We start from the raw sequence: 24,512 nt of genomic DNA on the forward strand, positions 1-24,512 counted from the left end.
CTATTTCGTACAGCCAAGCCCACCTCCACTTGTTTTACACCTTTATCGATGGCAGACACATCCGTGCCTTCTTTCATGTAAAGCGCATCCATGCTGCCGAAACCGAAAGCAGAATGACATGCTCCACTATGCTCGACGTCAATATAGAAAGAAGTTTGGATCTTCGCTTACATTAAAATTAAAATTATAATTTGACCTTACTTTGTGTTCAAAAACAATTCAAGATTTTATTAAGAGAAATATTGTGGCCAACACGAGTGTTAAGTTACCTAAAAGATCGCGTTAAGTTGGCTGCTATCTACTTTGCGTTCGTTCTCATTTTCCTCCATCATTTCATAGGCCAGAAACAGATGTTTTGACGTAATTTAACTTAGTAGGCTATGATTATTATTTAACCGTAGTCTTCTAGACATTTTGACTGTTTGGGGCATTGAACGCTGGTGTATGATTTTCAGGGAATAAAGTTTAGCGCATGTCGGAACATCATTGCGCTCGCAGCCTCCAACTCCTCAAACGTCCTTTAAATTGTGATATAATGTAGGCTATAAGCCACGGTTCTAACATACCTTACAAACTGGCCTAACGAAAATAATAATTGTTGGGGCATCTGCTGATTTGCTAGTTATAAATTTAGGTCTAATTACTTCTGACAGTCTGCAAGCATTGCACTGTCGGGTCTTCAAGTCTGGCTGAAGCAGAGGATCGGGCTTTCCGGGGTTTATTTTTTCTTTTTTTTTACATGCTCTATTTCTATATGTCCAGGTTTGAACTAAGTCATTTTGGCAAGATTTAATTTAATACAAAACAGAAATGGTCAGACACAAGCACGCCAAGCACATGGGAATGTATTTTGCCAATTTTGACAGCGCATGTTTTTTTTAATGCCGCATCGTAGACAGCGAATGTTTAAACATGATCAAACATAGGAAATGAATGACACAAAGCATGGCTCAAAAACAAAAAAGTTAAATAAACCCTGCTGATAGTTGATGGTGTTGCAACACATCAGTGTTATAACCCAATCTCTACCCAACCAACCATCATTTTAATTCTCCTCAGATCAGCACCGACCTCACATTTGGCCTTGGGAGAGTTCAGTTGACGGAAATCCGTCACACGATGGAAAACTTTAATCCATGTGTTGTTCTTGCTCCTTTCGGAGGGCGAGCAGCGCCTGGTGCTGGCTCTGTTGGGCCGTGGTGAGGGCGTGGATCAGGTCGGCGAAGGTGGAGGACTCCATGGAGCTGTTCTCTTCTGTGCTCATTCCCAGGTTTCGGCACCACTGTGACAGTTCGTGTAAGTGGGTGGAGCACAGAAGGACGGCAGGACAGAACTGAGTCCACAAAACTCGCTTTATTCAGCTTTTCAGCGTATCTCTGTACTCTCTCTCTCTCTCTCTCTCTCTCTCTCTCACACACACACACACACACACACACACTCAGACACACATCAGTCGTCTAGGTGTGGAGAGAGCTCCCTCTGCTCTCGCTCTCTCTCCTTAAATAGGGTGCGGTCACTGGGAAGACACACAAACATTAATTAACGACAGGTGTAGTGATTTTGCCACTTACCTTCCCTGACTCTGCCCTCCTGTCACAGACCGGCGCTTGACCACGCCCCCGCTGCCACACCTACATTAGACAAGAATGGGTTAACATTCCTATCCCTAAACTTGAGCAACTTGTCTCCTCAGTCCCCAGACGTTTACAGACTGCTGTAAAGAGAAAAGGGGATGTCTCACAGTGGTAAACATGGCCTTGTCCCAACTTTTTTGAGATGTGTTGTTGTCATGACATTTAAAATCACCTAATTTTTCTCTTTAAATGATACATTTCCTCAGTTTAAACATTTGATATGTCATCTATGTTCTATTCTGAATAAAATATGGAATTTTGAAACTTCCACATCATTGCATTCCGTTTTTATTTACAATTTGTACTTTGTCCTAACTTTTTTGGAATCGGGGTTGTAATTGGTAACAAAATTATACATTAAACTGTAACTGGTATCATAACTGAAATAAATATAAACAATGTCAATTGCAGATAACAAAATATAAGTTAACGAGTGAAAATAAGAAACATAAAATGTAACCTAGGATCTATACATAAAGTAAAAAAAGTATAATTTATTGATTTCGAATGGTGAATAAATATTGTACTAATAACAGAAGCCTGGTGCATGGTGTAGTGTAATATTTTACAATTTAATCCAAGACTGAACTATATTTAAAGATAAAGGTCAAGTGTGGCTGGGGAATGAAAATACAGTGGTGCTTGAAAGTTTGTGAACCCTTTAGAATTTTCTATATTTTTGCATTAATATGACCTAAAACATCATCAGATTTTCACACAAGTCCTAAAAGTAGATAAAGACAACCCCGTTAAACAAATGAGACAAAAATATTATATTTGGTCATTTATTTATTGAGGAAAATGATCCAATATTACACATCTGTGAGTGGCAAAAGTATGTGAACCTCTAGGATTAGCAGTTAATTTGAAGGTGAAATTAGAGTCAAGCGTTTTTCAATCAATGGGATGACAGTCAGGTGTGAGTGGGCACCCTGTTTTATTTAAATAACAGGGATCTATCAAAGTCTGATCTTCACAACACATGTTTGTGGAAGTGTATCATGGCACGAATAAAGGAGATTTCTGAGGACCTCAGAAAAAGCGTTATTGATGCTCATCAGGCTGGAAAAGGTTATAAAACCATCTCTAAAGAGTTTGGACTCCACCAATCCACAGTCAGACAGATTGTGTACAAATGGAGGAAATTCAAGACCATTGTTACCCTCCTCAGGAGTGGTCAATCAACAAAGATCACTCCAAGAGCAAGGTGTGTAATAGTTGGTGAGGTCACAAAGGACCCCAGGGTAACTTCTAAGTGACTGAAGGCCTCGCTCACATTGGATAATGTTAATGTTCATGAGTCCACCATCAGGAAAACACTGAACAACAATGGTGTGCATGGCAGGGTTGCAAGGAGAAAGCCACTGCTCTCCAAAAAGAACATTACTGCTCATCTGCAGTTTGCTAAAGATCATGTGGACAAGCTAGAAGGCTATTGGAAAAATGTTTTGACGGATGAGACCAAAATAGAACTTTATGGTTTAAATGAGAAGCGTTACGTTTGGAAAAAGAAAAACATTCCATTCCAGCATAAGAACCTCATCCCATCTGTGAAACATGGTGGTGGCAGTATCATGGTTTGAGCCTGTTTTACTGCATCTGGGCCAGGACAGCTTGACATCACTGATGGAACAATGAATTCTGAATTATACCAGAGAATTCTAAAGGAAAATGTCAGGACATCTGTCCATGAACTGAATCTCAAGAGAAGGTGGGTCATGCAGCAAGACAACGACCCTATGCACACAAGTCGTTCTACCAAAGAATGGTTAAAGAAGAATAAAGGTAATCTTTTGGAATGGCCAAGTCAAAGTCCTGACCTTAATCCAATCGAAATTTTGTGGAAGGACCTGAAGCGAGCAGTTCATGTGAGGAAACCCACCAATATCCCAGAGTTGAAGCTGTTCTGTACGGAGGAATGGGCTAAAATTCCTCCAAGCCGGTGTGCAGGACTGATCAACAGTTACCAGAAACGTTTAGTTGCAGTTATTGCTGCACAAGGGGGTCACACCAGATACTGAAAGCAAAGGTTCACATACTTTTGCCACTCACAGATATGTAATATTGGATCATTTTCCTCAATAAATAAATGACCAAATATAATATTTTTGTCTCATTTGTTTAACTGGGTTCTCTTTATCTACTTTTAGGACTTGTGTGAAAATCTGATGATGTTTTAGGTCATATTTATGCAGAAATATAGAAAATTCTAAAGGGTTCACAAACTTTCAAGCACCACTGTAGGTGGTTTTTGAGATTACATTTAAAACTAATAATGTAAAACTTTTAAGGCCCAAACCATGATACTACCACCACCATGTTTCACAGATGGGATAAGGTTCTTATGCTGGAATGCAGTGTTTTCCTTTCTCCAAACATATCGCTTCTCATTTAAGCCAAAAAGTTCTATTTTGGTCTCATCTGTCCACAAAACATTTTTCCAATAGCTTTATGGCTTGTCCACATGATCTTTAGCAAACTGCAGATGAGCAGCAATGTTCTTTTTGGAGAGCAGTGGCTTTCTCCTTGCAGCCCTGCCACGCACACCATTGTTGTTCAGTGTTCTCCCAATGGTGGACTCATGAACATTAACATTAGCCAATGTGAGAGAGGCCTTCAGTTGCTTAGAAGTTACCCTGGGGTCCTTTGTGACCTCGCCGACTATTACACGCCATGCTCTTGGAGTGATCTTTGTTGGTCAACCACTCCTGGGGGGGGGGGGGGGGGGGGGGGGGGTTAACAATACTCTTGAATTTCCTCCATTTGTACAAAATCTGTCTGACTGTGGATTGGTGGAGTCCAAACTTTTTAGAGATGGTTTTGTAACTAGTTCCAGCCTGATGAGCATCAACAACACTTTTTCTGAGGTTCTCAGAAATCTCCTTTGTTCGTGCCATGATACACTTCCACAAACGTGTTGTGAAGATCAGACTTTGATAGATCCCTGTTCTTTAAATAAAACAGGGTGCCCACTGACAGTGGTGTAGTGGTTAGCACTGTCGCCTCACAGCAAGAAGGTCCTGGGTTCAAGCCCAGCAGCTGGCGAGGGCCTTTCTGTGTGGAGTTTGCATGCTCTCCCTGTGTCCATGTGGGTGTCCTCCGGGTGCTCCGGTTTCCCCCACAGTCCAAAGGCATGCAGGTTAGGCTAACTGGTGGCTCTAAATTGACCATTGTTGTGAATGTGAGCGTGAATGGTTGTCTATGTGTTAGCCCTGCGATGATCTGGCAATTTGTCCAGGGTGTACCCCGCCTTTCACCCATAGTCAGCTGGGATAGGCTCCAGCTTGCCTGAGACCCTGTAGGACAGGATAAGCGGCTACAGATAATGGATGGATGGAAGGGTGCCCACTCACACCTGATTGTCGTCCCACTGATTGAAAACACCTGACTCTATTTTCACTTTCAAATTAACTGCTAATCCTTGAGGTTCACATACTTTTGCCACTCACAGATATGTAATATTGGATCATTTTCCTCAATAAATAAATTACCAAGTATAATATTTTTGTCTCATTGATTTAACTGGGTTCTCTTTATCTACTTTTAGGACTTGTGTGAAAATCTGATGATGTTTTAGATCATATTTATGCAGAAATATAGAAAATTATAAAGGTTTCACAAACTTTCAAGCAACACTGTAAAAGGCCCCATGCACAGTTATGTTAAAAACATTAAACATGCAACATCCTGTCATTATTTTCTTTTACTTCAACTGTGTACATCAGTGCACCTCTCCGTTTTTATGCACTGTCACCAAAACAACTACGTCCTGCATTAATGACATATTTTCCTCGTGTCCTTTTCAGAGATGCATCAGGGCACACTCACATTTACATGAATTTTATCTCTGAAAACGTATAACATGAGGAAGGTTAACATGTTGTAGTGAGGTTGGATATTTCAAACTCTGCACAGACAGCAGCCTGAGCTCAGGTTTGAAGCCCAGACCCTGGATATGTGAAGGAGCAACACTACCCGCTGCTCAATCAAGAACCAGTCAATGTTTTGTATCAGTTGGTCAGATGGATGGATGCCCTGCGATGACCTGGCAACTTGTCCAGGGTGTACCTTGCCTCTTGCCCATAGTCAGCTGGGATAGGCTCCAACTTGCCTGTGACCCTGTGGAACAGGATAAGCGGCTACAGATAATGGATGGATGGAAATAAATCTCATCTCATCTCATTATCTCTAGCTGCTTTATCCTTCTACAGGGTCGCAGGCAAGCTGGAGCCTATCCCAGCTGACTACGGGCGAAAGGCGGGGTACACCCTGGACAAGTCGCCAGGTCATCACAGGGCTGACACATAGACACAGACAACCATTCACACTCACAATCACACCTACGGTCAATTTAGAGTCACCACTTAACCTAACCTGCATGTCTTTGGACTGTGGGGGAAACCAGAGCACCCGGAGGAAACCCACGCAGACACGGGGAGAACATGCAAACTCCGCACAGAAAGGGCCTCGCCGGCCACGGGGCTCGAACCCGGACCTTCTTGCTGTGAGGCGACAGCGCTAACCACTACACCACCGTGCCACCATCTGGAAATAAATAAATAAATAAATAAATAAATAAGTACAAAAGTTTACTATTATTATTTGTGTGCGTGTGTGTGTGCATGCCTTGGGTCCTGTGTGCCTTTTGTCAAGCCACTATCAGGACTATGATTTCAATCAGAAGCAACAGCAGACTTCCAGAGATAGGGATCTCAGTGGAAGCTGGAAATCCTGGAAGAGAAACAAATGGTCACTTACCCTACATGCTGATCATTCATAAGGGATCAGATTCATCAAAGTCATGTTGTTAGACTATGGGCTTGATGGTGATCCAAGCAGAATCACCTGTTGGAGGAGAAGCTTTCTTGATCATCATCATGATGATGAAGGTTGTGTTGGTTTCCAGGTTGAAACTGGGACATGTGGAACTAAAGCACTGAAAATTTTAGTGAGATATTCCAGTATTTGAATGATAGCAGTACAGATGCAACACAGTACAATACACATTTTATATGTGTGTAACTTCAGAAATACTAAATGCCGTTAGCTGAGAAAATTACCAGTTATAGACTGCTGTGAGGCATTGCTGCATTGCTATTCATGCATATGATAAGCCACAGGAAGTGTAGTGAAGCAAAAATACACACGTGCACAGGAAGAACAGAGAACACACTTTGAGCCTAATGAAAAAAAAATCTGTTCATCACATAATTTAGTCTGAAAGGGCAGAAGTCAGCAGGTGAACAGATAATATCAGCTAGAACACTTCAATTCCACGTGGTAACAAAGTTCTTTCTAAAATAAGTGCTCTGTTTGTCCTGTCATTACTGTTAATCACTGACTGCCAATAATATCACAGGCTAATCTTGGTTAGGATGTGCACTGACTATGCTTCACACGAAACCTCTGTAGTGTCAGAATACAGTAGTTAATGTAATGTGTCTGCATGTCTCTACAAACTCACCAGTAGCTCTCAGGTTGATCCGTGTGAAATAAACTTTGTATCCATGATCAGATATCCAGGCTGCTTCAGCTCTATACCAGTATTCAACCGGGTTAATAATGAGAAAGCAGGGCTGTGTCTGAATTTATAGACATTTCTGGTGCTGCTTTGGGACAACATCTCCACATCTTCTGAAGTTCTGAGATCAGACTCTCAATAACTTCCCTGCTGTCTGTCTGTGGACACTAGAGGTGTAACACCATGACACGTTCTGTATCTCTACAAAGCACTACTGTATGTCATTCTGGATAAGGGCGTCTGCTAAATGCTGTGAACTTTGATTTTGATTGACTGAAATTCTGATGGATTTTATCTCAGTATATCAATGCTATATTTAAATATTAAATTAAATTTGAGTTGTTCTTAAAACCTATGAAAAAAAAAATTCTGGTTGAGGCTTCCTCACTCTCGTAACCTCATACTGCAGTGTTGTGTTAGCAAGGAAGAAGCTTGACCATGAAGCATCAGTAAAACAATGTACTTGCTCTTTTATTGTCAAATTCACACTTATAGCACAAACTCAGGCTTGGTTTTCAACAGAAATGCTTGGATAGGGACAACTGGTGTACTGTAGGTAGAACAAACACAAAAATAATGTGGATAGAAATGGAATAAAACACTGCTCAAACACAAGGTGAAATCACCAAGCAGGCCCTCCCAGATTGTCCTGATAGTGAGTGGAACAGTCAAACAAATACACTTGATTGACAGATACAGCAAAGCTATTAGCTGGAGCGAACAGAGGTGCAGAATTTTGCAAGGATCAGACAAAAACCCCAGGTTTCTCAAATCATCCAAATTAGCTCACAATCTATTTGTGCAATATCTTTAGGCTCAAAGTTTCCTAAAAAATAAGCCCAAAAAAAAGGTACAGCCCATATTACAGTAATTCCTTCAAATATTGTTTGAAGAAGAAGAAATATCAAAACAAAGCAGCAGTGTTCCATCGCCATGTACTTGGAGCCCTAATAATAAGAAATTAGTTACATGAAGTAACATGAAAACACTGCAAAAAATTATATCTTAGCAAGTGAAAATATCTCAAAAATAGTTGAAATGATCTAGCATTTCCTATTAGAAGAATACAAGACACCAATTCTGAGATTATTAAACCTAGTTCTCGATTACAACCAACTTATTCTAAGATGTCTTATCAAGTGAAAATATCTGTTCATGCAGCAAGATTATTTCACTAGTATTAAGTAATTTTCTCTTCAAATTCAGTTTTCAATTTTTTGCAGTGTATCTGAATCATAGTCATACCTCTTCCTTCTTAAAGATAATCTTTGGAACTGTATCATTACACTGCAAAAAATGATCTCTTGTAAAGAGAAAATACATTTAATATGGGTGAATTTATCTATTATTTCTTATTAGAAGTTTACTAGAACTCAAATATAAGATTATTTAGCTTACTTTGAGATGCTTTTACTAATTTCAAGCCTTAAATTTTCTTATTCTATTGGCAGATAATTTTGCTTCTTTCTAGAATTGAATGCTTAAAATGAGCAAAATTATCTGCCAATAGAATAAGAACATTTAAGGCTTGAAATTAGTAAAAGTGTCTCAAAGTAAGCTAAATAATCTTATATTTGAGTTCTAGTAAACTTCTAATAAGAAATAATAGATAAATTCACCCATATTAAATATATTTTTTCTCAACAAGAGATCATTTTTTGCAGTGTAGCGCTTGTGGTATTTGAGTGAAAACATGCTTCATCAGATTCCTTCAGCAGATTTCTCAGAAAACTGAAGAATCAGACAGATTTGTGGGTAACTGAGCAGTGGAATAGATGTCTTGATCAGGATGGTTTGTTGGTAGTTTAGGAGTAGAATACATCGACTCACAGTAACCTGTGTGTAAGACCATGTTGGCATAAATATTTTGAGAATCAGAGGGGACTGCTGGTAGTTGAGCAGTAGTGTAAACTGTGGAAGTTGCAGCATCTGAGGCAGAACGTTTTCTGGTGTCTCTAATCTCCTCATAATCACAGACATCAAGAGGAACCTAAGAGCAAAGAGACATATAAAGAAAAATATTTAAAAAAAATTTTTTCACTTTTTTTTAAGGCAGTAAGTTTTGGTCTTAAACACACACACACAGATGAAGACAGTTACCATTTGGTTGTTTTGTGAATGTTGGACTGAACTCCTGAAAATACAAGCTGTTCCTGCTGGAAAACAAAAACCGTCATGGAGTCAGTGGGTGTAAATACGAGTGTTGTAGTCAAGACCACCTAAACCGAGATCAAGTCATGACTGAGACTAGAGTGCATCGAGACCAAGACTTTGAGGGGTTGAGATGAAGTCAAGACCAAGACAAAGGCAGGGTGAGACTGAATCAAGACCAGAACCAGACCAGGGTGTGTGACAGGGGGTGGGGAGGGGTGACAGCTATTAACAGGAACAAAAAAAATTAAAATGAGCAATGAGTCATGTTATTCATGAATTTTTAGCCTTCATTCATTGCATGCACATTAGAGTATAGTGAAATTCTTTCACTGCATTTTACCCATCTGGGTTATGTGAGCACTCATACCAAGAGTAGTGGGCAGCAGTGCCCGGGGAGCAGTTGGGCATTCGGTGACTTACCAAAACGCCCTTCAGCCATTCCTGCTGGAGCTAATCCATACATACAGGACACACACATTCACACACTCATTTACACCTACAGTGGTGCTTGAAATTTTGTGAACCCTTTAGAATTTTCTATATTTCTGTATAAATATGACCTAAAACATCATCAGATTTTCACACAAGTCCTAAAAGTAGATAAAGAGAACCCAGTTAAACAAATGAAACAAAAATATTATACTTGGTCATTGCACAATCCATTGGTGGAATGGGTTTCCAGCAAAGTAATCAGCTTGAGTCCTCACTGTCACCACTACTGCCTCTCCTCTGCCAAATCTCCCCCTAGGCTTTCACCCTCTTCACCACCCTCCAAAGACCCAGATCACTCCATGAGCTCCATAGTCTACCATGACCTGGGAGAGGTTTTCAGGAAGACACAAGCCCTGTCCTTATCTCCACACCATTCCTATGATTTTACCATCAACCTCTTCCCTCACTCTCCCCTACCATCTAGTCGCCTCTATAGTTTGTCCCAGCTGGAGAGGGAAGCCATGGCATCATCCACCCTTCTTAATCCCCTGTCAGAGCTGGGTGCATTTTTGTAGGAAAGAAGGATGGATCCCTGTGCCCCTGAATCAACTACTGTGGCTTGAACAACATAACTATCAAGAACAAGTACCCTGTACTGCTCATCAGTCAGAAGGTTTGGCTCTCCTCTCAGGACATCCAAGGGCGCAGATAGCACGGGGGATGGGGGGGACATGTCCCCCCCAGATTTATAGTGACCCCCATCTGTCCCCCCCACCCACCGTCCCTACATAAGGCGCCACACATAGGTAGAAAAAGTGAGGATTAATGTTCCGTTAGTTAGACTAACTAACACTGCAGCACAAAGTTGAAATAGCAGCGGCAGCAGCAGCCTTGTCAGTGATCAATCCACATTTTCCCCTTCTTGAATCGGTGTAGGCTGGAGCAGATCCTTGCAGAGTTGGGAAAGCAAGGTGTTCATTTTCCACATAATTCTCAGTTAATAACACTGCACAGCTCATCCATTTGATAGCAGCGGTGTTTCTGCTACGACTAATGGAGCGTTCAGTTGTACTCGTAAGTTGGAAGTTTGAAGTCGGAAAAGCATTGAAATCCAGCATCTCCCAGCATAAACGTTGGGGTTTTCATTTCATTTCATTAACTGGCCATTTTTTTCGAATTCCATGTTCCATGATGTCCCAGTTTTTAAACTGGGAAGCGCTCAGTTCTGAGGTTATGTTGCTCGGAGCTCCAAGTTCCGACTTCCAATGTAAATGTAACGCACCATCTCGACCCCAGGGTCCTAAGGGGAGCTGGGGACTTTGCCTGTCACGGTAACCATAGTGATCATAAACAACTGTCTAATGACCGAGCTGGTGATCTTTCTGCCACATTAAGCCAGAGAAGAGGGGAAAAAAAATCACAGTGTTTGTTTCAAGAACCAAAAGATGTAAATATCCTCTGCCTGTTGCCTGTTGCCTTTCCCAGATGTGACAAATACTTGTTTTGTAATGTTGAGTAGCTAGTCTGATAATAATAAGACGGAATTTGGATTTACCTGAAGTAGGCTAAATGTAAAATAACAGCATTCTAGGCTGTAGGTGAATATCTTTTAATGTTGTTATTTTTATGTATAATGTTATTTTAGTAAGCAGCAACTGTTAACTGAAATTATGAGATTCAAGATGTTAACATTGTCCTCCTGGCCTGCAGGCAATCGCTGGTGGGGTCAACAATGAAAAAACAAAAAACAATTAGCTACAGCGTTTTTTCAAAAACCGAGCAATGTTGACCAGGTAGGCCTTTGTCTACCAATGTTTATAAAGTTAGAAAACTCACAATTTGAATGTATATTGAAGCTTCAGTACACACACACACATTTTATATATATATATATATATATATATATATATATATATATAAAATGCATTTACACAAAATGGAATCATTTGCTGACAGCTCAGTCCCCCCCAGTTCAAAAATCCTATCTGCGCCCCTGAGGACATCCCTTTCAATGCCCAGTCCAAGAAGCTCTCCCACTGGTTCATTGGCCCATATGATATTGAGGGTATTATTAACCCCTCTGCCATTCATCTCAAACTCCACAGGTCCCTTTGAATCCACCTGAACTTCTCACAGCTCAAGCTTGTATAATCCAATGAGCTCTTCTTATTATTTCCCATTCCAGAATTCCCACTGCATCAGCTGTGCTGTCTGCCTACCATTAGTGAGCAAGCCTGCTGCTCCATTCCTGAACCCTCTTCTCCCTCCAGGTCCATTGCCTGCTCTGTTCCCCCAGCTGACGTGCTGGTTAGGTGTCATGACTTCAACAGAATGACTGGGGTTCAATCCCCACCTCAGATACCAACTCTACGCACATATTTTCCTGCACTGTGAATAAATACTGCACTTTGAAGTCTGTCTGCAGTGTTTATGTCCACACCAGACCCTTGACAACATGTCTGTTCTCATGCAGCTCCTTGATTATTATTAGTAGGTACTACTCTTCACTGAGATTGAGACACTGTGCTCTATTTTTGCAGACACTTCCGGTGTTATGTAATTAAAATGTGCACAAGCATTAGCTCACACCATTTAGCGTGCACACACACACAAACATGAACAAGCATGCTAAACAAACTTCAGTGAAATTGGCACCCCATATGATGAGAATGTGAATAAAAGTAATTCAATTTGTTTGTGCATCATTTGTGTATTCAAAACAAACATATGTGCATCATTATTCCTTGAGTTCTTGATGTTCATGGGGTGCTGGGTGACATCACATCATTAAAACATTTACCAGTTAATTTCTTGAAAAAATGTTTGAACGCATTTTTTTTATTTTGCGTGCACAAAAGATGCAGAAATGAATTCAAATATTTGTATTCATGTTCTCATCATAAGGGATACCAACTAAAGCCAGTGCAGAGAAAGTCTCACTCACAACACACACAGAGATGAGGCAGCAAAGAGGAAAAGAGCGTGTTAGAGCCAGACACATTTTGTGTGTGTGTGTGTGTGTGTGTGTGTGTGTGTGTGTGTGTGTGTGCACCCTGGTGAAAAATAAATGTGCTAAGTGTACTAAAATTTAGCATACTTTTGTGTACTTGAAGCGACACTAATCATCAATATACTTCAAGTGTGTTTATGATTAGTTAACTTGAGGCATGCTATTTTGGAACAACTAATTTTGTACTAAATATATTTTAATTGTAATTAAAATATATTGTAATTAAATTGTAGAAAAGTGCAACTTGAAGTGTATTTAGTGTACTTTTATGTGCTAAAGTGGAACAACTTAAAGTATATTTTGTATACTTTAAGTATATGACTTTATATGTACTAATATATGCTTAATTAGTCAAATTAAAGTGTACTTTTGTTTGTATTATAAGTACCTTAAAATAAGTACACTTTAGAAATTACACATAACTTTCACTTACAGTAAAGTATATTTTAGTATAATATATTTCTATAAAGTGTAATATAGTATAATTATTTTAAAGTGTGTTAAAAGTGTTAGCATGAAAGCGTGATGTTAGTATACTTTTTATATATTTACAAAAAGTACAATTTGTGTAAGTACATTTTCAATATACTATTGAAAATGTGAATATACTTTAAATACAATAAAGTACTTTTTTTTTCGCCAGGGTGTGTACGTAGGTGGGATATCAACTTCCATCCTGCTGATTGTTCTGCATCTCTCCTAGGTCGTAGGTCCTATCTGAAGTGTTATGACCAAGAATTAACCAGACTTAACTCACTTTGTTTGAATTGACAAAAGAAGGGTTCAACATTGGTCAAATAACAGATCCAACCCTGGTCTTTGGTATGAAAGAGACACACGAGTCCATTTTGGGCAGCTAATCCCTCTACCAGCATGTGTTTAGGAGATCAGATGCAAAACTCCACATAGACAACAAACCAAGCTCAAAAGTGAACCCCCAAACCTGGAGTCGTGAAGCAGCAATGCTAATAATTGTGAAATTTTACATGTTAATCATGTGTTGCATATGTATGGATATGTGTGTGTGTGGGGGGGTACCTTTCATTGTGCATTTTATTTGGAGAATCACAATGAGGAATATGATTCCAATCAGAAGTAGCAGCACAATCATAAACACAGGGATCACAGTGGAAGCTGAAAATCCTGGAAAATAAACAATCAATTTAACCTACATGCTGATCATTCATAAGGGATTAGATTCGTCAAAGTCATGTAGTTAAACTATAGGGGATCTGAGCAGAATGACCTGGTGGAGAAGAAGCTGGTGGAAGCCAAGATGGTGGTGATGGTGGTGATGATGATGTAGCTGGAAAAGTGTAGTTACAGAATAAATTATTGCTGTGAGGCATGACTGTGTTGCTATTACACATCTGATAAATTACAGGAAGAAAACTGAAGCAAAAATACACACATGCACAGGATTTTATCAGCTATCTCATCTCAAGTAACAAACTTCTTTCTAAAAAAAACTACTCTATTTGTACTGCCATGAGCCTTCTATTCACAAACTGTCAATATCACAGGCTAGTAACTGACTCTATGCTTTAAAATTTGTGCACACCAATTCTCTGTACTGTCAAAATAATTAACATGATGTGTTTGTGTCTCTACAAACTCACCAGTAACTATCAAGTTGATTCGTGTGAAATAAACCTTGTATCCATGATCAGTTGTCCAGGCTGCTTCAGCTCCACACCAGTATTCACCAGAGTCCTGCTCAGTCACATTTCTAATACTGACAGTGAAGATTTGTTTTGGTCTGTCATCATACAGGGAGAATTCCCCAAGCCATTCCACCGAATCGGTGCCATTTCCATCCCTAGAAAATTATATGTATAAATGCACATAAAAATGTACTTTAAAATACATTTCCTTATTACGCAGAATGTCCTGCACATTGATCTGATTTCAAATTTAAGATATATAATTGTAAGGATTAATAAAAACTACCTAAAACACTGAAAAATAGCATGTGTTACGGTACCTGTCCCCGCACTCTAACTTTATACTTAACTATGAAATATTATGATTAAAATCCTTCAGAAACAGTATTTCTTTTGCACTGTTGTGTGACTCCATATCCTATCCATGGTTTAAATTTTTTTTTCATAAGAAATCCACAATATCTTAATTAAAATACACATTTTAGTCGTGTCCCTGGGTTTTCATGCAGTCCTGTTACCCAAACATATTACCCCATCTGACAAATTTGGAACATTCCATAAATCACATGCTCAACAGGAAGTTACATCAGTTGTGTCTTCTGAAGGCCATGGGAAGACCAGAAGTTAGTTCTCTCATTTACTTTTCTGTATATTTGATGATTTTTTAACTTTGACTGATAAGGTCAATGTCAACATACTGTCCTGTTACTTAAATTATTTCTTAGATGATATTTGTTTATTTTAAAAATACAGATTTTTGGTAAATCACTAGAATGTGCTAAGTGTGGTCATGCTATTTGCAATGACACCATGTGGCTTAATTCCATGTATTAGCTAATCCTAGGCTAAAAACACAGTCCTGTTACTTTGAGTTTTGGTAACAGGACTGAAAAAATGCAGCCATCTTTGACTTCCAAACCTTGTAAAAAAAAATAAATAATGTAGCCTTTTAACATTTTGAATACTTAAATATGTGTGTTATTATAATCAGTGTTGAAAAGATATAACAAATTAAGTTTAATTTGGGAGTGGTACAACAAGCAAATGGCACCCATTCGGTGAATGCCCCCCCCCCCCCCCCATTTACATACTTTATGCTTTCTTTAACAGATTCTTTATAAAAATAAGCAGCTTGTTGCAGCTTCGTCTTGCAGAGAAACTTGGGGCCACTTCTGATGGATTCTGGGTATTTACAACTGATGTTCAAATCTCCTCCTACATGAACAGTCTTACTGATGGACTTCTCATAGGACAGATCTGCAAATCACAACCAATCTGATCAGTTTATAGATGTGTACTTGTTCGGATTAACAACACTTAAACGGATATTCAGTAAATGTAAATATAAATACAATCACAATGTGTTTCATCTAGTAAAACAGATAAGACTAGCCTACAGACAAATCTGTGGTCAAAAACAAGCAGAGGCCAAATGTCAACTAAACAGAGCAATGGAATCAGAATCAAAATTAATGATTTATGCTAGAAGTAAAAACCCAGGAATAATAAGCAGAGAAATCAACACTCAGAAACACACACTGGAATGGTGAAACCTTGCAAAGATGGTAAATGAACTGTTACACAAGTTAGAAAACAAAAGTTAACAGGAAACAGGTGAGTTCATAAGTATCCAGGTCAGAATGAAAATGTAAAAATGAAAAGTCTCCTAAAATGATATTTAAGTATAGTAACAATGTGTAATTACTTTTATAATTTTCCACCTCTGCTAATGATAGGATATAAAAGTAAGTAAGTATGATTTATTTATGTAGCACTTTTCACAGATAAAAGTCACAAAGTGCTTTACAAGAGCCATTATACAGTAATGGAAAAAGAAAAACAGAGACACATTTAAAATATACTATAATGCAACTTAAAATGCACAATAAATGCATTGATAAAGTGGAGTTTGGAGTTTAGTGGAGCTTCGTGAAGATAAACAGAAGACAATGGTGGGAGACTCACCTTCCTTTACCTCCAGGTCCACCCATGTATAAATGTCTATCTCTTTAGGTATATCAACTCCACATTGGTACGTCCCAGTGTCCTGTACAGTGAGCTCCCTGATCATCACCCTGAACTCTGCTGATTTGGTGTCATCGAACAGTGAGAATCTTCCTAAATTTATCGATGTGTTTTTCGCTCCTGTCTTTATTTGGTCAGAACAGAATAGAGGTGAACCCTTACAGAAATATTTTGGGTTTTGTGTGTATTTTGTATCATACTTGCACTTGACAAGGACTCCTCCTCCTGAATATCCTGTTACTTCCTTGGAGGCTCCTCCATCTAACAAAACACCAAATATCCATCTGAGCAAAACCTTCCTTCCTGTAACACTGCTGCTGATAGTGAGGATTATTTCGAAGTGCATTTCTTTACCTGAGATCAAGCAGAGGGTGAAGATGAGGAGGATCTTCATCCTCAGTTCACACTCACAGAATTCCACACCAACTCCACTTCAGAAAGATATTAAAGCTCCTGTTCTGTTACAGTGATGACATTAATGTCTCTCTAGCACTTTGTGGCTGTGCTGTGTCTTTATCAGAATCCTAATCAGATACTGATTCAGTTATCATTTCCCCTGCAGATGTAAGAAACAGATGTAAACATCATGAGTTAGGGACTGCTGTAGCCCTGCTCGAGGCACAGAGCTTTAGACTTATAGTTACAGGATGTTGTGTTTCCTGTGTAGATTTGTAGATAGCTTTACTTCCCTTAGCAAAAAGTAGTATACCGGTACTTAAAGTTCATTTTATTAAGTATGCTTCAGTATAAGTATAGCAAGTATACTACAGACCAGGGCTTTGAACCGGTTCAAGGAACGAAAACGAAAACCGGGAACTTTTTCTATTTCACATGGAACAGAAACGAAACCAGAAACTTTATTATTTTTTATGTTCCGGAACAGAAACGCTTATTAAAAATAATGGTAACCGGTTAATACCGGTTTTTATTTCGTTCCTCAAAGTTTCTGTAGCCTACAAATAGTCATTCTTCTCCTGCGCAAGTTTCTATGACCCGCTGGGGTTCACTTCCTGTGTGACGTTCGCTGATTGAATGGAGAGAGCGGGAAGGTGGACTGCTAGTGAGTAAATGCATTACTGAGTGTCTGAGCAAAGAAGAGCCTGAATGTTGCAACCTCCCTATTGGCTGTTTGTAAAAATGTATCAGTTGTTGCCCTTCCCACGGGAATCATCGCGGGCTCGAGAGACGAGACCTGACGAGTTAGTTCGTTGGTAGCAGAACAAAATGTCTGGACACAAATCGGGTTTTCAGAAAAGGAAAGAAAATAAACGGAGGGTCGAAAATACAAAAAAGGAGGCAGAAAATGCAAAACGAGTTTTAAGGTAGGACAAATGGTTAGTTTTCTGAGGCAGCCCGCCGTGGCTGCAGGCTTTCAGTTGTCATTGAATGGTTACTTTTCTGAGGCAGCCCGCCGTGGCTGCCTGCAGGCTTATTTATTATAGCCCATTTAGTTAAAATAGTTGATATAAAATGTTTATAGTTATAGTTATGTGATGGTTGTCCTGATTTAGACTGTTTTTTTTTGTGGGGGGGTGGGGTTGCGCGATGTTGCACCCGGGTCCAGATTAGGGCAGAACCGGCCCTGGCTACATTTCAGCTGTAGTTTGTTATGAATGTATGTATTTGCATAGACGTGTACTTCCAATATGGCGCCTAACAAAATCTCGCGGCGCGGTGACGTCATGCGGTAGCCCTCTATAGGGCCTGACTAGCCTTTGGTAACACACTAAACGAATTATCTTTCATTTTTGGCACTTTTTCTGTTTGTGTAGATGGGAAGACATACTGAGAATCCAAATCGCCAACATTTGAAATAATAATTGTTTTGAATTATTTCTTGTCTTATTTAATGAAGGTTGTAATAGAATTAGCCTACATTTGGCTTAAGCTGGATGAGACAGAGACATAATTTTATAGCCATTTGTTAAACAGCTGAGAGGGAACGTAATTAACCGTTCCGGGAACGAAATTTTTTTGTTCTAACCGGTTCGGGAACGTCTATTTAATGGTGGAACCCAAAACCGGAAACGTTAAAATTCCGTTTCTGTTCGGAACGAACCAATAGGAAAAAAATTCCGGTTCAAAGCCCTGCTACAGACCATGTACTTTTAGTGTACTAGAAAGTATACAAATTTAATACTTTTTCGAACTAAATTGGAACATTTCAAGTTTATAAAAGTATACTTTAAAGTTCATTTTAAGTTTGCAAAAGTACACTTTAAAGTATACAACAAGTACACTCATCTATATACTATCAATGTACTTGGTATATCCCTCTCGTATGCTTAAAGTATACCACAAGTACACTTATTACTTTTTTTTTAAAGACTTTTTTTGGGCTTTTTTCACCTTTATCAGATAGGACAGTGTAGAGACAGGAAATGAGCGGGAGAGAGACATTGAGCACACATACTATATACTGTAAAGTTTTAAACTCCAGCATTATATTATATTAATATATAAATTAAATGGGGCAGCAGGGTGGTGTAGTGGTTAGCGCTGTTGCCTCACAGCAAGAAGGTCCGGGTTCGAGCCCCGTGACCGGCGAGGGCCTTTCTGTGTGGAGTTTGCATGTTCTCCCTGTGTCCGCGTGGGTTTCCCCCACAGTCCAAAGACATGCAGGTTAGGTTAACTGGTGACTCTAAATTGACCATAGGTGTGAATGGTTGTCTGTGTCTATGTGTCAGCCCTGTGATGACCTGGCGACTTGTCCAGGGTGTACCCCGCCTTTCGCCCGTAGTCAGCTGGGATAGGCTCCAGCTCGCCTGCAACCCTGTAGAACAGGATAAAGTGGCTAGAGATAATGAGATGAGATAAATTAAATGTTAAGCATGAGTCAATGACTTGACCTTATTATGCACGTGGAGCAAGATATACTAAGTATTAGTATTTTGTTGCAGAAAAACGTAAAAAGTATACTAAAGTATAAGTTTTAGTATTAAAGTATAAGTGTCAGTCTTAGTATTAATGTACTTAGTCTTAGACTTTTGTTTATACTTTTCAGTATAAGCCAAGTATACTTCACTATACTATTCTTAAGTATATAAAATATAGTTTCTAAAAAGTCAACTTCAAGTATACTTCCTCAGTTTTAGTAAAAAAATAAGTATACTCATAGTACACTTGAATAAACTTCTTTTTGCTAAGGGTTAGCAGGTGTTCAGGAGCATAAACATAAGTGTAAAAATGACAGAGAAACTGGACTTAAGTGCACGTATGGGTAATGTGTCAAAATCTTACTCAACCTACAGTGGAAATAGGTGTGCTGCAGTAAGGGTTGATTGTTTTGCTATTGGGGAGAGGTTGGGACAAATTTTCAGCTTGTGTAGATTGTGTGAAATTCTTTGCAGGTAGCATCACATTCATACTGCAGTAGAGAGTATTTACTAGATCATCTTTCCACAACATTAGTTTCTCAGTTTGTCACATATACTGGCCTTCAGGCTTCTTTTTTTCTGTGATTTTTTGTGGAGAGACATGAGACATTGAGGAGAGACTTGGGACATAGTGGGAAGACCTGTTTAATTTTTATTTATTATCAAAACTTGTACCATATGAACTATATGAACACACAGTGCTGATGCAGCGATAGAAAAATGTCAGTTGACCCAAAATCTGATTCGACAAAACAGTTCCATTCACAAGAAGGAATGAAATAAGCTTAAACCTCATGAGGGGTCTTTTTCTTTCCAGGCCCACATTTTTAACAAAAAATTTAAACTTTTTATATTTGTAACCACAAGAATAAAGCTGTAACCTGATGACTGTCACAACTCTCTCCATCTGGACATTTTGAAAAAAAAAATCCTTAAATGTTTTTCCCCAGAATTTAAGTTTAATATTGTGGCAGTGGGGGCGTGGCCAAGCAGCAGTCTGTGAATGGAGGGCGGGGTTGGCTAAGTCATTCCACCTGCTGTCAATTAGTGTGTGTGTGTGTGTGTTACAGGGATGGAGCATAAAAGGAGAGAGCAGAGAAAAGGGTCTCTCTCCCCGACCACAATGCGTGAGTGAGTGAGTGAAAGAAAGAAAGAAAGAAAGAAACCAAGCAAGCTGGAAAGCAAGCTGAAAAGCTAAAATAAAGTCTTTGTGCAACCATCAGCTCTCGCCTGCTGTGCTTCTGTGTTCCACCCACATCAGGAACTGTTACAAATATATAATACTATATATAGTAACTCTCGGCTAAATTCTTTAATTCCTAACAAATCCCAAATTCACCAGCATACATGGAGGAATTACATAGAATGGAGGTGGAGGTAACATAGAAAATACAAGTTTTGTTTGATAAAATATTGAACTGCACAAACCTTACTGCAGTGTCCAGCTTCGTGGCTCCAAAGGAAGTAGGCTACTCTAAGGGGCAACATCTAATTCTGATGTCATTGAAAACCTGACTGATTGAAATTAATTTATGGGAATACATACTGTCCCAGGTCTCCCTGTTCTCCCCTACAGTAGACTGGATTGAGCCTGAGAAATGTGTACAGTTTATTTTCAGCTGTGTTCTTTTTTGGACATATGCAATATTCTTATGTAGTTGTTTAAATTATGGCCTCAGATTCTCAATATTACTTAACAACATTATGTGCATTGGTACCTCAGAACTTATTAGTGTTTGGCTTTAGTGTTTTGGGCAGCACGGTGGTGTAGTGGTTAGCACGGTCGCCTCACAGCAAGAAGGTTCTGGGTTCGAGCCCAGCAGCTGGCGAGGGCCTTTCTGTGTGGAGTTTGCATGTTCTCCCCGTGTCTGCGTGGGTTTCCTCCGGGTGCTCTGGTTTCCCCCACAGTTTAAAGACATGTGGTTAGGTTAATATGGGACGGCCTTGGGCTGAGGTGCCCTTGAGTGAGGCACCTAACTCCCAACTGCTCCCTGGGCGCTGTTAGCATGGCTCTGGGTATGTATGTGTGTGTGCTCATTGCTCACGTGCATGTGTGTGTTCACTGCTTTAGATGGGTTAAATGCAGAGAGGAAATTTCACAAGTGTGTGATGAATAAAGTTGTGCTTTCTTTCTTTCTTTATAACATACAGTTGCAGAAGAGTAATGATTTACGGTATAATCCCACAATCTGGTGTAACCCAGAAGAGGACGAGTCCCCTTTCTATTTCCTCTCTATCTTTCTTACTCATTTTGTGTCAAGGAATTTTTCATTGCAACTGTTGCATCTGAATTTGCTCATTAGGGTTCTACATCTACATCCAGATTTCTGCAAAGCTCCTTTGTGTCTGTCTATAACAAAAATAAAAAATTAAAAAACAGTAAAATAATAACCCCATTCAGTTATGTGAACTAATGTCTTCTTTTTAACTCCAATTGTCATGAAAAGTTTAGGATATTGAACTCAAATTTATAAGTTTTCAAAAAAAATGAAAGTGAATGTTATCCATTGTCTTGATTAAGAAAGAAAGAACGATTTTATTCATCACACCCTTATGAAATTCCTCTCTGCATTTAACCCATCTGAAGCACTGAACACACACACACATGCACACACGTGAGCAATGAGCACACACACATACCCAGAGCAGTGGGCAGCCATGCTAACAGCGCCTGGGGAGCAGTTGGGATTTAGGTGCCTTGCTCAAGGGCATGCAAACGCCAATAGATTATTTGGTGAGTTTATTTGGTGAGTTTGGTCTATATTCTCCCCTTTTAGTTATGCTGTCATAGTTAGTTTTGCCAGAGTCCCTGCTTGTACTCCCCCCACCACCATCTGTCCCTCTGAGTTACATGTCAATCCTGAGATCGAGATGCTGACCTCTTCTGCTCCTCGGACCTGCCTGATCCATTCTGATGCCCTATGTCTGGCTGGAATCTCATCACATCCCTCCTGTGGAGGATGGCCCCATATGGACAGTTGAAAGTCACACTTGGAAGATGCTCTGGACACTTACAGTAATGCTTTTATGGCTGAGGACTACAGTTGACTTGATAACTTTAGGACTGCAGTTATCATGAACAGTTTTGCACTCAAGTTCCCATCAATGAAGAGTTATAACATCAACGAAACTGACTTCATGTTAAAACTGTTAATGTTATAGTCATGTTGTCTGTTGTTGCCCAAATGAGGATGGGTTCCCTTTTGAGTCTGGTTCCTCTCGAGGTTTCTTCCTCATGTCGTCTGAGGAAATTTTTCCTTGCCACCATCGCCACAGGCTTGCTCACTGGGGATAGATTAGGGATAAAATTAGCTCATGTTTTAAGTCATTCAAATTCTGTAAAGCTGCTTTGCGACAATGTTTATTGTTAAAAGTGCTATACAAATAAACTTGACTTGACTATATCCATTTGCAGTCTTTACTCGACATATTGTGTGGGTGTTGAAGGGTGAAGAGGAAGAAAAATAATCAGAAAAGTATCTGAACACAGCGGTAGAATTTCTGCCCCAGGTTTAGATCTCTAATGATGATAATCTGAGTGCATCATAATCACACAAGATCTCTTCATTATTAAAGGTCATTTTTGAAACTGTGTCATTAGACCTGGTGACATTCGCATAGAAACCCTCAGTTGCATAATTCAGACCTCCAGCAGATTCTGCAACTGACTGCTGATCAGCACTGACTGAGGAAGCAGAGAGACTTGTGGGTAAATGAGCTGTAGAGTAGATATCCAGATCAGGAGGAATTGTGGGTAGTTGAGTGGTAGAATAAACAGTAGAATCACAGGGTGATACTGGGGGTAACACTGTGTTGGAAGGACTGGGGGATTGTGGACAGTTGAACAGTAATCTGAAAATTTCAGCATGTGATGCAGAAAATCGTCTGGTGTCTTTAAAGTGCATATCACGGGTAAATTCAGGAGCAAGATCAATGTAATTCTCCTATTTTATATTAAACTATGGTCAAATATCTGTCACATTTTGCATTTTGTGCAATTTTTTTACCTTGTGCAATACCAGAAAAATTCAGTTGAAATAAAGCCATTTAAGGCGAATTGGTCCGCCTCTGAAAAAACTTGGCATTTGGATTTCCCGGCAAACATTGATTTTCGTGACGTCGCGTGCGGGACACCTCCTTCTGAATCCTACGTCAGCATTGGTTTGTTTGTGAGAAAACGACCTGGTGGTTTTCTGCAAATTTCTTCAATGTTATCGCGTAATTATTAAAATGGTTAACAGATGTCTCGTAGGAGGGTGTAGCAACATTACATTCTTCATCCAAAGGTGAAGTAACATTGTGCTCAGGTGACAATTCCATATTTCAATGCAAAATCGCTAGCTGCTAAACTTGGTCTACACAGACTGTGCACTGAAACTGCGCAAACCTCTCGCAGCCTGCTGGCGCTTCCGCACGTGACGTCACGAATCTGGCTCCAGACTCCCTTGGGATTTTTCCAGACACGTTTTGTTATTTTATTTTTTTCTGCTGTAGACAGATGGCCTTGTGCAAAATTACCCTTCTGGATGAGTGTGTAAAGGGACATTCTTTCATATAAAAAAAACGAATTTGGTCCAGGATATGCACTTTAAGCTCCTCATACTGACAGGCACAAAGAACAGAGAAACAAAAACACAATTGTGTAAAAGTTTACTGTTTTTATCGTTTTTTTCTCAAAAAGACAATACATTTTGGTACTGAACACACGAGCAGTGGTGAAGACAATTAACTTAGCCTTGGGCAGAACACTTGCCAATAGTAGCTTTAACTGCTTAAATAAGTAATCAGTATTGATTATTACACTTGTTATCTATAGATTTGGATTTATGATGGCCAGAAAACCAATTGTGAATTTATTAAGCTGTATTGTGTGTAGATCTGTTCTCTTTTGTGTTCATCTGGGACAGAATGACTGTCACTGCTTCTTCTACTGAACATGTAATTGACTAAGGTATGAGGTTTTATACACACACACACACACACACACACACACACACACACACACACACACACACAGTTACTGTCTCTGTCTCACTCATTCAGCATTAATGATGCCTTCCCAGATGTACAAGCTACCCATGTCATGTGCACTAATGCACCCTCATACACACAGTTACTGTCTCTGTCTCACTCATTCAGCATTAATGATGCCTTCCCAGATGTACAAGCTACCCATGTCATGTGCACTAATGCACC

General features: G+C 39.5%; 1 protein-coding gene across 1 annotated transcript; it reads right to left on the minus strand.

Annotated features, from left to right (window-relative positions):
• Positions 1-8,786: 8,786 nt before the first annotated feature.
• On the minus strand, positions 8,787-17,030 carry LOC132884524 (polymeric immunoglobulin receptor-like). Its single transcript, XM_060918378.1, has 8 exons — positions 16,795-17,030; positions 16,381-16,701; positions 15,507-15,672; positions 14,371-14,570; positions 13,998-14,057; positions 13,790-13,894; positions 9,256-9,311; positions 8,787-9,145 (listed from the first exon to the last, which is right to left on the minus strand). Exons 1-8 carry the CDS (start codon positions 16,832-16,834, stop codon positions 8,879-8,881), a joined length of 1,215 nt encoding a protein of 404 aa, XP_060774361.1. The 5' UTR covers positions 16,835-17,030; the 3' UTR covers positions 8,787-8,878.
• Positions 17,031-24,512: the final 7,482 nt, after the last annotated feature.

Source organism: Neoarius graeffei, chromosome 4 (assembly GCF_027579695.1).
Source record: "Neoarius graeffei isolate fNeoGra1 chromosome 4, fNeoGra1.pri, whole genome shotgun sequence".
In the NCBI taxonomy this organism is placed as follows: Eukaryota; Metazoa; Chordata; class Actinopteri; order Siluriformes; family Ariidae; genus Neoarius; species Neoarius graeffei.